A 15,435-nucleotide genomic window follows, 5' to 3' on the forward strand; every position below is an offset into this window, starting at 1 on the left:
AGTGTAACTGAAGTTATCTATTCTTTGTTGCAGGTGATGCAAAATTTCTCCGCCATGAATGTGACACAGGCCAAAAAATAAAAATCGACACAGATTCTGAAGAACAGTACACTGCTGACTTTGAGCATGAATTTCATTGTACACAAATTCAAACTTTAAACCACAAGGTACCAAACTGAAATGTATTGTTCTATTTATTTTACTGTACTATATTTCTTCACAATTTCCTACTCACAGGACTATGCCAAAAACATTGGAACTGTATGGAGATGAGCGATTGTAGTAATGATGTTCAGCCCCACACACTAGTGATGATTTCTGCATTTACATGTACAAATGAGCGGCCAGAGATCAGGAATGAACTTCCTCATCTCCATCACTTCCATCTCTACATAAAGGGGTCCTAAAGGGTTTCTGTCAGCAGGAAAATGGTTATTAACCTGTCTGACATTAGTGTTGTACTGATGTCAGCTGAACATAACTATATTAGTGCCATCTCACTGCGTGCCGCCGTTATTGAGACCAGCGGCTGCCTGGCCCTGTCAATCAAGTGTAGCAGGGCGTGGCCAGAGGTGGGAGAACGGAGCCTCTAGGAGCAGGAGCAACGCCCCCCCCCCCCCCCCCCGCACCTAGAGGCTCATTTGCATATTATACAAGTTATTTTTTCTCAATAACGGCGGCACGCAGTGAGATGGCACTAATATAGTTATGTTCAGCTGACATCAGTACATCACTAATGTCAGACAGGTTAATAACCAGTTTCCTGCTGACAGAAACCCTTTAAATTGAATCTGATGGTAATTGTAAAACATTACATGGTTATTGGTTACGTCTTAACCAATAAAAACTCAGAAAGGGAACCTGTCACCATGAAAATGCAATGTCAGCCACTGGCAACATGTTATAGAGCAGAGGTAGCTGAGCAGATTAATATATAGTATAATAGGAAAGCATTCAGTATAGCTAGTATTTTAAACATTTAGATTCCTGCTCTTTCTGGCCTTTGAAGTCCAGGAGGCGGTCCTATCAGTGATTGACAGCCTTCCCTTTATGGCTGTGTATACAGAGGTACCTGTCAATCACTGAGAGCACCACCTCCGTCTGCTTAGCTTCTCCTGCTCTATACCATGCTGCTCTCAGCACAGACACCATGTTCAACATGACCGGTTCCCTTTAGCCCATTGAAAACACATGTACGGTGGATTTCATCTCTTTAAAGATGTTGCCCACTTCAGAGAGGACGCCACAGCCACCAGGTGCCTACTGTTTCACACAGCAGAACCCTGGAGCTAATATCTGCCGTAATGCTGATCGCAGACATTTAACTCCTCAAATGCCATGGTCACTTGTGCCCCCAGCATCTAAGGTGGCTTTCCCCAGGGGCACTCTGCTATCACAGGTATATTCCAATGTAGGCCTGCAGGTGGCAGTGCTGCATTGGAATATACTGAATTTCCCATCGCTGCTTCACAAAAATTATACCTTAGTGGAAAGAAAAATCTAAATGGACTATTTGCTAAGAATGTTTTGCTAAGATGATCTCCCAAGAAATTGAATAAAAAGTGATCAAAAAGTAATACGCACTCCAACATGGTATCAATAAAAACTACAGATAGCCCTGTACAAGATAAGACCTCACACAGCTCCATAAATTGAACTGTGCATTCTATTGCATAGGAAATGCTGTAAAAACAAAACCTATAAAATTATGGCAAAATTGCATTTTCTTCTCAAATGTAAATGTTTAAAGCACCTCAATAATGTGATTGCTATGTGCATTCACACACCATCCATTATACTGTACTCCATGATACAGACCCATGTTACCGGTAGATGTCATATTGCTTACCAGGGAACTCCACCTTACTCCGATGCACCTAAACGAAACGTGTGTGATGTGTCCTTCCTTACCTTCCGCATCCGTATGTCCATTCTGAATATATGGCAAAATGCGGGTCATGGACCCACTGAATAAAAAAAAAATATGCGGACGGCACATTGACCACATCCCAGACCACAAACCAGATGCGGATGCGGCCTAAGAGTAACGTAGGTTTAAATCTGATGTATGAAATTGCTTGCTAATCTTTTTAATGTTGTATAGCTGATTTTGTCAAACCAACAGGGCGTCATTTGTCATTGCACATCATAATACATGCTGTGTTAAGTCTTCATAAGACTGCAGGTCATTTTTTATACTTGACCATGTGATAAATGTTGTTATAGGTGCACTTACATCATGAAGAGTTTGCACCTCACATACATTCATACCTGGAGGTGAGCTATGGGAAACACTGGGATGAAATGAACAACAAAAAGAAACTGTTCATCAGTCAGACGTTCAAGAACAACTCAAATCCTTCATCATCCAGCTACTTCATGGAGGTAAGGGACATTCCTGCAACTGACTTTTATCTTTGGTTGATAGACGTACAGCACAAAATGATCTGGATTTATTTATATTATAATATCTATTTTATATACGATACAAAAATATTTTAAAATCTTAAGACAATTACTTGAAATATAGATACTGTATAAATTAGTAAAGAAGGGACAGAATTGACATCTGATTGGATTTTTTGCATATGTTTTGTGTTTTTATTTAGAAAGCCCATAATTATGCATCTGACAATAAGGTAGTGATTCAAGGCACAGCCAGTGTCTATTGGTGTCTATTTGTATATTTTAACTTTTTAAGTTTTTTCTGTGGCTTTTTTTGTATAAAGTATCAATTTAAAGTTTGTTACAACTGTGTTTATAATAATTGTCAAATTAAAGGGACTTTCCATTTTCACATTTGGGAGATATATGGCATATTGATTGGTGCATGTCCCACCTTTGGCTGTGCTTGCTTGGGTCTTTTCAGAAGTCTCATAGCATTGAATGGAGAGGACTCCGTACGTGTGCGCCACGCTCTTGATTCACAGCGGGGCCCTGTTCTTGAGATAACAGTAGGTCCTATCAGTATGTCATTCATGTCTAGAGCAGATGACTTCTTTAAAGATTTCTGCATCCTCACCTTCTGCTACTAGTGTAAAATATTTTCAGCCATTTTTAATCTGTTTTTGGACTTGGATCTATCTTAAAGACCCCAAAAATATTATTTCTGTTTTGCAAAGCAGTGCTTGGCTGCTTGTGTGCACAAGGCCTGACAGCGATTGCTTTAGAAACGTTAAAATGTATTTCTTTCAGTTCACCCTACAAGTTGCCGAGAAACAAGTGAACTATAGGACGCAACTTTTACATACTCATTCAGCCCTGGAAAGTAACACCAATTTTAAAGTGCAGTACAATGACCGGACGCCATTTGTTGCTGGACTGCAGTGGAAGGATACGTCGAAAACTGACCTCTACAAATGGGAAGGTAAAATGGAAAGACAGTCTCGGCTAATATTCGCAGACAATGTCAGTGGTGAACATATGACAGTACAGAATGGTGGCTTGTTTGCCATGAAGAAAGATAGCCTAGGGACATGTTTTTAGGTGCTCTGCTGCTGATTTGCGACTGCGTGGATCAGTTCCGTGGGAATAATGAGCATACCGCGGATTACAGAATCTGTGGCATGGTTTTAAATTAGAGATGAGCAAACTGATTCTAAACGAATCGGACTCGTTACAAATTTCACATAAATTCATCTGCCAAACTAATCTGAAATTTAAGTGATTAGCTTTGGACAAGACATGCAAAAAAAGGCATCTATTGCCAGTTTACTGTAAAAATTAGTGGGGAAAGTGACAGGAAAAAAGAAGATGGAGAATCACATGACTGAGGGGTTGGGGGGGGGGGGGGTTGCCCTATGTAACTGAGAGACTGACAGACAGCCCGATCAGCCAATCAGGGGCAGAAGTCGGACAGGTCCTGCTGCTGAGAATGCAATAGTAGCACTTAGTTTCACTTGCAACCTGAGAGCATGTGCTGTAGGCAGTGTCGGACTGGGGTACCTAGGGCCCACCAGTAAAATTTATTTTGGGGGCCCACCATACGGATACATACAAATATAATAAATAATTTAACAAGTTTTTTATATGAACATAAGTAGTAGGTATATCACTCGAAAGTGACGTGAGACACAAGCGCTGGAATGGCAAACCCGACCGCTATCTCCCTCTGTTTCTTGGATGTATAAGTGAGTGTAAGAGGGGAAAAGAGAGGGTACAGATGACTAGAAATAGAGACCAGAAATGGACAGTCCGTAGCGGTCGCTGTCTGTGCTGAGAGGATACAAAAAAGGCAAGTACAATCGATGAGGGTGCAAATCTCCAGTGGGCAATATAAAGTATAATATATACCTGGTAAGGTGCGCCTAATTTATGATGCAGCGCACGCCTTGCGGCAGCGCAGCTCGGTGGGGAAACAAAGACCTCCTATATTCCAACCCTGTACCCCTGTGGGCCAGTCCGAGCCTGGCTGTAGGTGTGTCTGCCTAAAAGCAATTGGCGGTAATCAGGCTGTACTAGGGACACACTATAAGCAGAGAAGTAGGGAGATATCATTTGGTAGATTTTGGGACTTTATTAGGGAAATCTTAGCATAGAGAGTGAGGGACTCAGTTGTGCGTTGTCTTATTGTTTATACAGCTTGCTTGCAAGTTCTATCATAGCTTATACAGCTTGCTGGCAAGTTACATCCTGCTACAAACTTATTTTTCCATATATGCCCTATGCCCGGGCTTTTTTTTTTTTTTTGTAAAACTAAAAATCTTAAGTTTCTACATTTTGTTAGCTTATTCGGCATACATCCTGCTGAAAATGCTGATCAATTGCCCCTTTCTATTTCTAACCCTTAATTTATCATGTGTGATTGGACATTTTCAGCACACTTTGCATCACTATAACTATACCCTGTGTTAATGAACGCATAGTATTACTGCAAGATAGCATTCAGTTACAGCAAAAGTATTTTACTGCATTAACGCCATTAGTATACAAGTATTAGTGAGCACATTGTATTATTGCTAGATACTATTCAGCTACAGCAACGGCATTTTACTACATTAGCACCATTAGTATACCAGTGTTAGTGAATGCATTGCATTACTGCAAGATACCATTCCGTTACAGCAAAGGCATTTTACTGCAATAATGCTACTAGTATACCCCTGATATTGAATGCATTATATTACAGCAAGATAGTTTTCAGTTACAACAAAGTTGTAAAGGCAATTTACTGCAATAATGCCATTAGTATACTTGTGTTATTGAACGCATTGTATTGCTGGCTAGATCTGCTTCAATTGTGCTCAGCTTTGAAACTGGTGAATCAAAATGTGCCAGACCTAGGCCAAGCTTAGCTGCTGCTACCTCTGTGCAAGTATCTCCCGTAATAACCCTACTATGAAAGGCCATAACAGGTGCGTCAGAGAAGTGTGTTTTTAACCATGCTGCCAACCCTGCATATACCCATAGCTATATGTGTCAGTGTCACTCAGTGTCATTGCATTAAACAACTTAAAAATTCATTTAAAAAAAATAAGAAAAAAAGAGAGAACCACAAGATATAAAAATTCCTAGCAGAGCTCAGAGTGTCACATACCAATTTTCAGGCCAATTATAACACTTCATGTAGAATCAATTCAGCCACAAATTGAATTATTTTTTTTATAAAAGTTTGAATCGGATACAACACGAATTTCAAGAAATTCACACATCTCTTTTGTATATTTTTTGTAGAGTGGGTAAATGTGGAATTGCTAAGCACATTCACATGCATTACTGGTAGAGCTGAAATAGATTGTGTCTGTATATAAGAGCGGAATCCATGCTCTTAGGCCCCTTTCACACGGGCGTCCCGGATTTGCTCTGGGTGCGTCCCGTGTGCATTGTGGGAAAACCGCGTGTGTAGGCACGCAATTTCAGTCATTTTTGACTGCGATTGCGTTCCGATGTTCAGTTTTTTCTGCACAAGTGCAATGCATTTTGCATGTGCGTGAGAAGAAACTGAATGTGGTACGCAGACCCGAACCCGGACTTCTTTACTGAAGTTCGTGTTTGGGTTAGGTGTTCTATTTTTTTTATTATTTTCCCTTATAACATGGTTAAAAGGGAAAATAATAGCATTCTTAATACAGAATGCTTACTAAAATGTGGATTGATGGGTTAAAAAATAAAAAAAATTAACTCACCTCATCAAATTGATAGCGCAGCCGGCATCATCTTCTTGCTTCTTCTTTCAGGACCTGCAAAAAAAAACTTTGACGTAATCTTCTATCTTCATTCAGAAGGATCTGCGCTGACGTCACCACGCTCGTGGTGAGCGCGATTACGTCATCACAGGTTCTTTTGCAGGTCCTGAAAGAAGACGATGCCGGCTGCGCAATCAATTGGATGAGGTGAGTAAATTTATTTATTTTAACCCCTCAATCCACATTTTAGTTAGCATTCTGTATTAAGAATGCTATTATTTTCCTTTATAACTATGTTATAATGGAAAATAATACAGTAAAATGACTTTTATCAACTTACTAACATCATCTCCTGGCAACACATGCGTAAAAATCGCATTGCATCCGCACTTGCTTGCGGATGCTTGCGATTTTCACACAGACCCATTCATTCCTATGGGGCCTGTGTTCCGTGAAAAACGCAGAACATAGAACATGCTGCAATTTTCACTCAATGCACAAGTGATGCGTCAAAATCATCATTCATCTAAACAGCCCCATTGAAGTAAACGGGTCCGGATTCAATGCGGGTGCAATGTGTTCACCTCACGCATTGCACCCTCGCGGAAAAATCGCCCGTGTGAAAGGGGCCTTATTCAAAAATGAACATGAATCTGAAGTACCAGAGAAGTATATCCATGTACATATACTGTACTTACAGATGTATGCAGATTAATTACATCAGTCATTGGCTCTTGTACCTCCCAATGATCAGCGGTTTTTGCCAGTGAAAGCTTAGATCAGCCATACAAACATAGTATTACAGGCCAGCTATTCAAATGAATGGCTGACCATGTCATGCATAGTTGGGCCAGGTTCACCAGAGCAGGAGTTGCTTGTTCATAGCAATTGTTTGTTCTCGAGGAAAGGACCTAAGTGGGGAATCGCCTACTATAATGTTCATATTCCCTATGGACAATTGATCTGCTAAATTTCTGACCAGCTGGAAGAATGGACTCTCCACACTTAATGCTACATTTTTGCTTGTCTTCACTTAGGGGCATTCACTATGGACACACCTTGGCTCTATCTCTATTCAGCACTCAAACTTCATCAGCTTCAGCGATATTCTTACCAGACTATAATCGAATTGTCAGCTGGAAAAGCTCTGTCCATCAAGAACCTAGTGCTGGATGTGTTCTACAAAGACTCTGGAAGTGAGAAAGAAGGGAGAATTCATATACACACACCTACGGTTACTTACCTAAGAGTCAGTCTAAGTTTAAGATTATTTTATTAAATGTGAAATCATTTATAATTCATGTTATGGACTATGCAGTGACAGAAAATCCTGGCTATATTTGACAAAAAAGGTGCTTGGGTCTGTGGACACTATACCACAGGAAGATTATATTGTAAATAGACAATAGCATGAAGTTCTTGGATTCACGTCCCCACCTATCCCTTGGTTAAACTTGATGGACTTATGTCTTTTTCAACCGTATTAACTATGTAACAAGGTGTGACTGATCCAGATGATCCTCATTAGGTTGCTTTAGTTTGGCTGTTTCCAAAACACCATTCCCCCATACATATGCTTGCTCAGCTCGGTTCGAGGGGAAAAAGACCTTCCAGAATCATCTGTCATCTCCTGGCGAATAAAAAAGATCGAACATGTTGAAATCCAAATGCCTGATCCTTCTGTCCCCTGACTAGTGCCACTGGGGAGAGTCAGGAGGCCCAGTATACTTTAGATATCAATGGGTTCAGTCAACATTTATCAATTGTGATTTACTGTGTTTGAGCAGCTTGAAGAAGTTGTCTATCTTTTTCATACTTTTTGGCATAATTATGGAGGAAAGCATACTTACCTGCTCTCAAGCGCTCAACTCTGGCTCCATCAATCCACCTTCTTGTAAGCATCAGGCATGGATAAGACTCACTTGAGCCGCTGCAGCCAGTGACATAGCTCCCAAACAGCATGTGACTGCTGTGGCCAGACATTGGATGTAGGGGCACATATGACCTCCATCCATGCTGGGAGTTTACAAGAGGGGACCAGAGCAGGCTGTGGAACAAAGGAGCTGGAGCTGAGCGGTGGCGAATACCTGTGTATGCTTTTCTTCATTAGACGGGCAAGAAAGGAGGGAGGAGGCAAAAAGTGTTAAAAATCTGAAGAACCACTTTAAGGCTCTCAAAAAAGACACAATAATGGGGGCCTCAAACGTCTAGCAAAATGTAACCTCACTTGAGGCTAATGTGGAGCCCACTGATCATAACTAGAGACAATTCCTAGAGTAAATCCACATAGTTTGTTTTGGATTTTACCACAAATTCCATAGCTACTCTAAATTAAAGGAGAGCTTACCATAGATTTTATCACGCTACTGTACATTAAAAGAGGTGAAATCTGAAGAAAACATTTACATGCTCTAGATTTAAAATCCTCTCTGAATTTTAATGTCTGGGCAATTTTTTTTCTGCTGCCTCTGGATAAGATTTATTAAAATCTCATCCACTTTCCCATAAATGTGTACTGCTGTGGATTTTCCACTCACAAATCTAGACTGAATATCTGCAGAATTTCCATTATATATGAACCTACCTATTAACATTATAATTTATTGATATGGCCTGTCTGCATAATACTGTAGGATGTAATTAAAAGTGGACCTGCACATGTCCTGTGTAGATGTTTGTATTCACAGTCCCCTCTAGGGATTCCAGGGCACGTCAATGTGACATTGGAGTAACGGAAAAAAAACAATATAGGACTATAAAACTATAGGACTAATAAATAAATATATATATATATATATATATATATATATACAGTACAGACCAAAAGTTTGGACACACCTTCTCATTCAAAGAGTTTTCTTTATTTTCATGACTATGAAAATTGTAGATTCACACTGAAGGCATCAAAACTATGGATTAACACATGTGGAATTATATACATAACAAAAAAGTGTGAAACAACTGAAAATATGTAATATTCTAGGTTCTCCAAAGTAGCCACCTTTTGCTTTGATTTCTGCTTTGCACATTCTTGGCATTCTCTTGATGAGCATCAAGAGCTAGTCACCTGAAATGGTCTTCCAACAGTCTTGAAGGAGTTCCCAGAGATGCTTAGCACTTGTTGGCCCTTTTGCCTTCACTCTGCGGTCCAGCTCACCCCAAACCATCTCGATTGGGTTCAGGTCCGGTGACTGTGGACGCCAGGTCATCTGGCGCAGCACCCCATCACTCTCCTTCATGGTCAAATAGCCCTAACACAGCCTGGAGGTGTGTTTGGGGTCATTGTCCTGTTGAAAAATAAATGATGGTCCAACTAAACGTAAACCGGATGGAATAGCATGCCGCTGCAAGATGCTGTGGTAGCCATGCTGGTTCAGTATGCCTTCAATTTTGAATAAATCCCCAACAGTGTCACCAGCAAAGAACCCCCACACCATCACACCTCCTCCTCCATGCTTCACGGTGGGAACAAGGCAAGTAGAGTCCATCCGTTCACCTTTTCTGCGTCGCACAAAGACATGGTGGTTGGAACCAAAGATCTCAAATTTGGACTCATTAGACCAAAGCAGAAATTTCCACTGGTCTAATGTCCATTCCTTGTGTTCTTTAGCCCAAACAACTCTTCTGCTTGTTGCCTGTCCTTAGCAGTGGTTTCCTAGCAGATATTCTACCATGAAGGCCTGATTCACACAGTCTCCTCTTAACAGTTGTTCTAGAGATGTGTCTGCTGCTAGAACTCTGTGTGGCATTGACCTGGTCTCTAATCTGAGCTGCTGTTAACCTGCGATTTCTGAGGCTGGTGACTCAGATGAGCCTATGCTCCGCAGCAGAGGTGACTCTTGGTCTTCCTTTCCTGGGGCGGTCCGCATGTGAGCCAGTTTCTTTGTAGTACTTGATGGTTTTTGTGACTGCACTTGGGGACACTTAAAGTTTTCCCAATTTTTCGGACTGACTGACCTTCATTTCTTAAAGTAATGATGGCCACTCGTTTTTCTTTACTTAGCTGCTTTTTTCTTGCCATAATACAAATTCTAACAGTCTATTCAGTAGGACTATCAGCTATGTATCCACCTGACTTCTCCACAACGCAACTGATGGTCCCAACCCCATTTATAAGGCAAGAAATCCCACTTATTAAACCTGACAGGGCACACCTGTGAAGTGAAAACCATTTCAGGTGACTACCTCTTGAAGCTCATCAAGAGAATGCCAAGAGTGTGCAAAGCAGTAATCAAAGCAAAAGGTGGCTACTTTGAAGAACCTAGAATATGACATATTTTCAGTTGTTTCACACTTTTTTGTTATGTATAGAATTCCACATGTGTTAATTCATAGTTTTGATGCCTTCAGTGTGAATCTACAATTTCCATAGTCATGAAAATAAAGAAAACTTTTTGAATGAGAAGGTGTGTCCAAACTTTTGGTCTATACTGTGTGTATATATATATATATATATATATATATTTATATAAAGACTATAGGACTATGTGCTTATTAAATGTAGGTACATCTCTGCCATTTCATGCACCAGAAACTTGAATCTAGGAGTTAGGAGCTGGCGTAGACTGGAGCTGTAACTTAAGCCAGTTTCTGGTGTAAATTATAATAAATCCAACGGGCCTCGTGCCTCCATCTAAGTCCCACCTATTTTCTCGCCACTTTAGAAAAGTGTCACGAAGCTCAAAAAGTCACAAATTATGGCATAAATATAACGTGCACCATAATTTGCCACTTTTTAATGTCATAATACAATGTAAAACATTGATAGATGCAACTTTATATTTCTGTCTGTTTGAAATAATTTTCAGAATTTGTATCTGGTATGCACTGAAATTTACTATTCTATAGAAAATTATATTAAAAGGTTACATATGTATGAAATATTATAGTGCCACAATCATTTTCTCATTTTATGGCTAGTTACATATTACTCTTTTTAACCATGCTCTTCTCTGCTCCTCAGGCTTCCACAGTCAACTTTATTGGGGCCAGTTCCGTCAGGAGTTATAGTGAAATGGTGTCGATATGGAATCAGCTGATTAAGAATGAGATCCACTTAGAAAATAGTGACAAAATTAAGATCTTTTCATTCAAGATCAAGGGATCAAAACAGGAGTTTAATGTGACAGTGGATTATTGGATCACTGATCTGGTATGCTGTATGCCGTATGTAATTGTGCTTCCGTGACACCTGTATGTTGAGCAAATGGTGCAGTGCTGATTTGAAGGATATTGTTTATAATAACTCTGTATTTAGAAACATTATAATTTTTTCTTTGAAGGGGTTGTGCCACTAATATACATGTTTCCCGCCCAACAGATATGGCTGTTGTATAACTTTCCCCAAATATGTACCACCATTTATCAAAACTGCCTTATTCTAAAGTTAATAGCCTATAATTGCACCCTGCGGAAAATCCGTTTCCATATTCAATTTCTGTTGGTTGCGTCCTGCATTGGAGCCGTGTAATGTAGGACATAGGAAGAGTCATTTGTAAGAACAAGCAATGTGGTTAGTGTTACATGATCTCTGATGCCAGGACACATCTCGCTGCCCTGACATGATGGGACAGCAGTCACATAACAAACCAGGAAGTAGGATTCAAACATGTGAGATACGAGAAAACTGCAAATAAAGTAAATTAGAAAAAACAAACCAACAAAAAAAAAACAAGGAGGAATGGGAGCTAGAGCAATCGATTAAAACACACTTTAGAGCAGGGATGCTCAACCTGCGACCCTTCAGCTGTTGTAAAACTACAACTACAAAACTAGTTTTGCAACAGCTGGAGGGCCGCAGGTTGAGCATCCCTGCTTTAGAGGAAAAGTAGTTTATGGCACAATTCCTTTAATTCTCTCCAGTCTAGTTTTGTACAGCTGCAACACAACTGTTTTAGAATCTGTCTTATGGCTGCAACACCCTGACCTGGGCTTAGATCACTATAGTGTTGTATGGTAGTTGCATTTCAGTTCAGTACAACCATCGGAAGTTAGGCTACTGTGGACATAATATGGACAGTAAACTGCTGCCCTATAACAGGAGCTTAAAGCAGTATTATCTTCAATATCCAAGGCAACTTCAGGTAAACTTAAATTTGTATCAAAGATCATGTGTGAGTTCAGAATGATTGATTGGTACATTAGTACATATGAATACTTTTTTGTTATTATGTGTTTTATGTCCAGTATAAAAAATAAATATTTCCCTCATTCACCAATATTTCTTTATTTTGCAGCCAAAGAAGTCTAATTTTTTAATTAAGTCAGTGTGGACCGGCCAGAGGAACCCCCCTTTAGTTTTACAGCTGAACGGACAGATAGAAGACGTGAAAAAAGAAGTTCTGTTCTATCAGAAGCGTGGACTTATACATTTCAGGTATCTTTTTTGCAAAGCTTACTTTTCATTCACATGCCCATTATACAAACACTAGTATTACTGTTACATACTAACTCCACACCACATTTAAAAATCTAATAATCCACAAACTTATACTGAGGAACAACAATCATCTTTCCCTGAGAAATGTATGGGGGTTGGAGTACAGATGAAGCATATCATCATACACCACCCTCCTTAAAGAGGTGTTCCGGTTATTTAAAGTTATCGCCAATCCACAGATACCGCGTTGGGGGTCCTATCTCTAGAACCCCCACCAATCATGAGACTGGGGGTCATGTACACAGTGGGGATCCCCAAAGTGAATGGATTGGCAGATCGAGCATGCACACTGCTGCTCTATTCATCTCTACGGGACTGCTGGAAATGTCCAGGCTCCATACTATCTCCAACAGTCCTATAGAGATGAGCGGACCAGCAGCGCAAATGTCCAACCTGCTGCTCCATTTATTTCAGGGGACTGATAACTAGGATGCCCCTTGAATGCCTGACCCCCTGTAGTTTCGGACTGGGGTTCTATCAGACCACCAGAGGAAATTATTCTTGGGACCCAACCCCCATGTCATTAATAAAGTCTAATAGATTCTAAATCAATGACATTGTTTCTGGTGGCACGTTATTGACTCCAAAGGCATCTCCAAATGAGATCTTTCTCCTGGATGTCTGGAGCCCACTATAATATGAGAGCTGGGGCCCACCAGAGGATGGGCCAGGCCGACACTGCCGGTCACACACCCTTAAGTCCAGCCCTGTTTGTAACTATAGCCCTAAAAAAAGTAACAAAAAACTTTAAAATAAAAATACCCAGGAGTCAAGGAGCTGGGCATTGGCAATTTTGTCAGAAAGTTCTAGTTGTGAGTGACAACACTAGACCTCTGCAAGGCAGCAGAACCTTTTTGTCACCCTCAGCAGCATCTTTTTGTTGCTAAGCATCAACCTGAACAGTTTAATGATATTACTAAGTGTTCTTCAAGTTACCCAGTCTGCAGGGCAGATGACACATGATTTGCAGTTAGCCTCAAGATGCTTTCTCCGGCTAATATAGAAAGGCATATTTCACCAGCGCTTTCTACGCCTCCTAACATGCTCGTCTCTAGCTCTAAATTTACTGCTCTGAACTTTTACACTCCGATAAACTGCAGAATTTCTCTGCACACAGTGAGGATATGCTCCGGATTAGCCTCTCCTATAGACATAGGCATTAAAGGGGTAGTCCAGATGTAGCAAATAGTGATGAGCGTCAGGGGCAATATTCGAATTTATGATATTTCGCAAATATTTGGGCGAATATTCACCATATATTCGTGAATTCAAGAATTCGTTTTCTCCAGTCATTATTTTCTTGATTGCGGAAATCGGCAATTGAAAATTCGTGATCAAAAATTTGCATTATGAAATTCGCATTACGAAAATTCGCAATCAACACTACTCCTAAAGTCAAAGATATTGCAGCCTTTGCATTGGCCCACAAGCTAGAAGCAGGGAGGGATCATGTGTAGTGATTAAAAAAAAAATCTTGAATATTCAAAATTACTAATATATATCACTATATTCTAAATATTCGTGAATTCTCGAAGTGCCAATATTCGCGATAAAAATTAGCAATTCGAATATTCGTGATCAACACTAGTGGCAAATAAAGTTTATTCTTACGGATTATGAAAAGTTCTACAATCTACCCATATCCTTTCTGGATAAATGTCAAACGCTTCTCCAACTCTTTGCCTGTTGCCATTAATCACAAACCTTCACTATTTCAGAGGATAAAGTCTGTTCGGTTTATGTGACTGGCACTCACAGACGGCCATGTAATATGTTCTAGGTATAAAATCTCCTCTGGACTTGGGTCTCCCCCACACTAAGCATGTTAAGGATTGCAGGGGATTTGGTGCTCTTTGTGTCCAAAACTATGCCCTGCATATTATAAAATAAAACTTAAAACAGAATTTAACCTTTTCCTGAAGCCGCGATTTTCCTTTTTTGTGTTTTCTTTTTTCACTCCTTGCCTTCCCGGAGCCATAACTTTTTATTTTTCCGTTCACACTGCCGTATAAAGGCTTGTTTTTTTGCGGGACATGTTGCACTTTCTAATAGCACCATGTAATATTGCATATAATGTTGTGGGAAGCTGGAAAATTCCAGTGGGGTGGTTTTCTTTTTACCGCGATCATTGTGGGGTAAAACGGACTTGTACTCCTCATTCTCCAGGTTATTACAATTATGGCAATATCATATATGTATAGTATTGCCTGTGTTGTGGGACGATCTGTAGTTTTTGTTAATACCGTTTGGAGTGTTTATGACTTTGTAATCACTTTTTGATACATTTTTGGGAGAGGTAAAGTGATGAAAGAACGTTAAATCGGCCATTTTTTTTTGTAATACCTTTCACCGTATGGCATACTTTTTTTTAAATGTTTTAATAGTACTAGCGTTTGTATAGGCGGAGTTGCCCATGATGTTGATTTCTTTTTTATTGTTAAGTATTTTGATTTTGAGCAAAGGGGGTGATTTGAATGTGTAATATATATATATATATATATATATATATATACAAAAGAGAAAAAAGAAAGATTGGCAGCACCGTCCTAAATGCAAACAGATAAAGGGTGCACCTGCTTGAGGAAGGCTCCTGTGTAGAGCCGAAACGTCGCATGAGTATTTTTCTATTTTTTATCCGTTGGAGTGCTGCCCGTTTTTACATATCTTTATATATATATATATATATATATATATATAAAGAGAAAGACTTGAGAAAGGCTTTATGTTGGAGCCGAAACGTCGCGTCAGCACTGGGTGAATAAACAGTTTTCTTTTTTCACTATACCGGAGTGCTGCTCTATTTTTTATTTTTATTATCCTGGGACGCTTTTCCTATGGAGCTTGCACCCAATCTTCAAATCTAAAGGTTGG

At 39.8% G+C, this 15,435-nt stretch overlaps 2 protein-coding genes across 2 annotated transcripts in view; both read left to right on the plus strand.

Moving 5' to 3' along the window:
• Nucleotides 1-2,566, plus strand: part of LOC122945455 (vitellogenin) — a 178,468-nt gene extending 175,902 nt beyond the window's left edge. The window contains exons 25-27 of the mRNA XM_044304523.1: nt 34-167; nt 2,227-2,385; nt 2,531-2,566. Coding sequence (XP_044160458.1) covers nt 34-167; nt 2,227-2,385; nt 2,531-2,566 — 329 coding nt within the window. The remainder of the gene's footprint in view (nt 1-33; nt 168-2,226; nt 2,386-2,530) is intronic.
• Nucleotides 2,567-11,139: 8,573 nt separating this feature from the next.
• Nucleotides 11,140-15,435, plus strand: part of LOC122945456 — a 200,344-nt gene continuing 196,048 nt past the window's right edge. Inside the window, exons 1-2 of the mRNA XM_044304524.1 lie at nt 11,140-11,277; nt 12,362-12,501. Coding sequence (XP_044160459.1) covers nt 11,140-11,277; nt 12,362-12,501 — 278 coding nt within the window. The remainder of the gene's footprint in view (nt 11,278-12,361; nt 12,502-15,435) is intronic.

This window comes from Bufo gargarizans, chromosome 8 (genome assembly GCF_014858855.1).
Source record: "Bufo gargarizans isolate SCDJY-AF-19 chromosome 8, ASM1485885v1, whole genome shotgun sequence".
Lineage (NCBI taxonomy): Eukaryota > Metazoa > Chordata > Amphibia > Anura > Bufonidae > Bufo > Bufo gargarizans.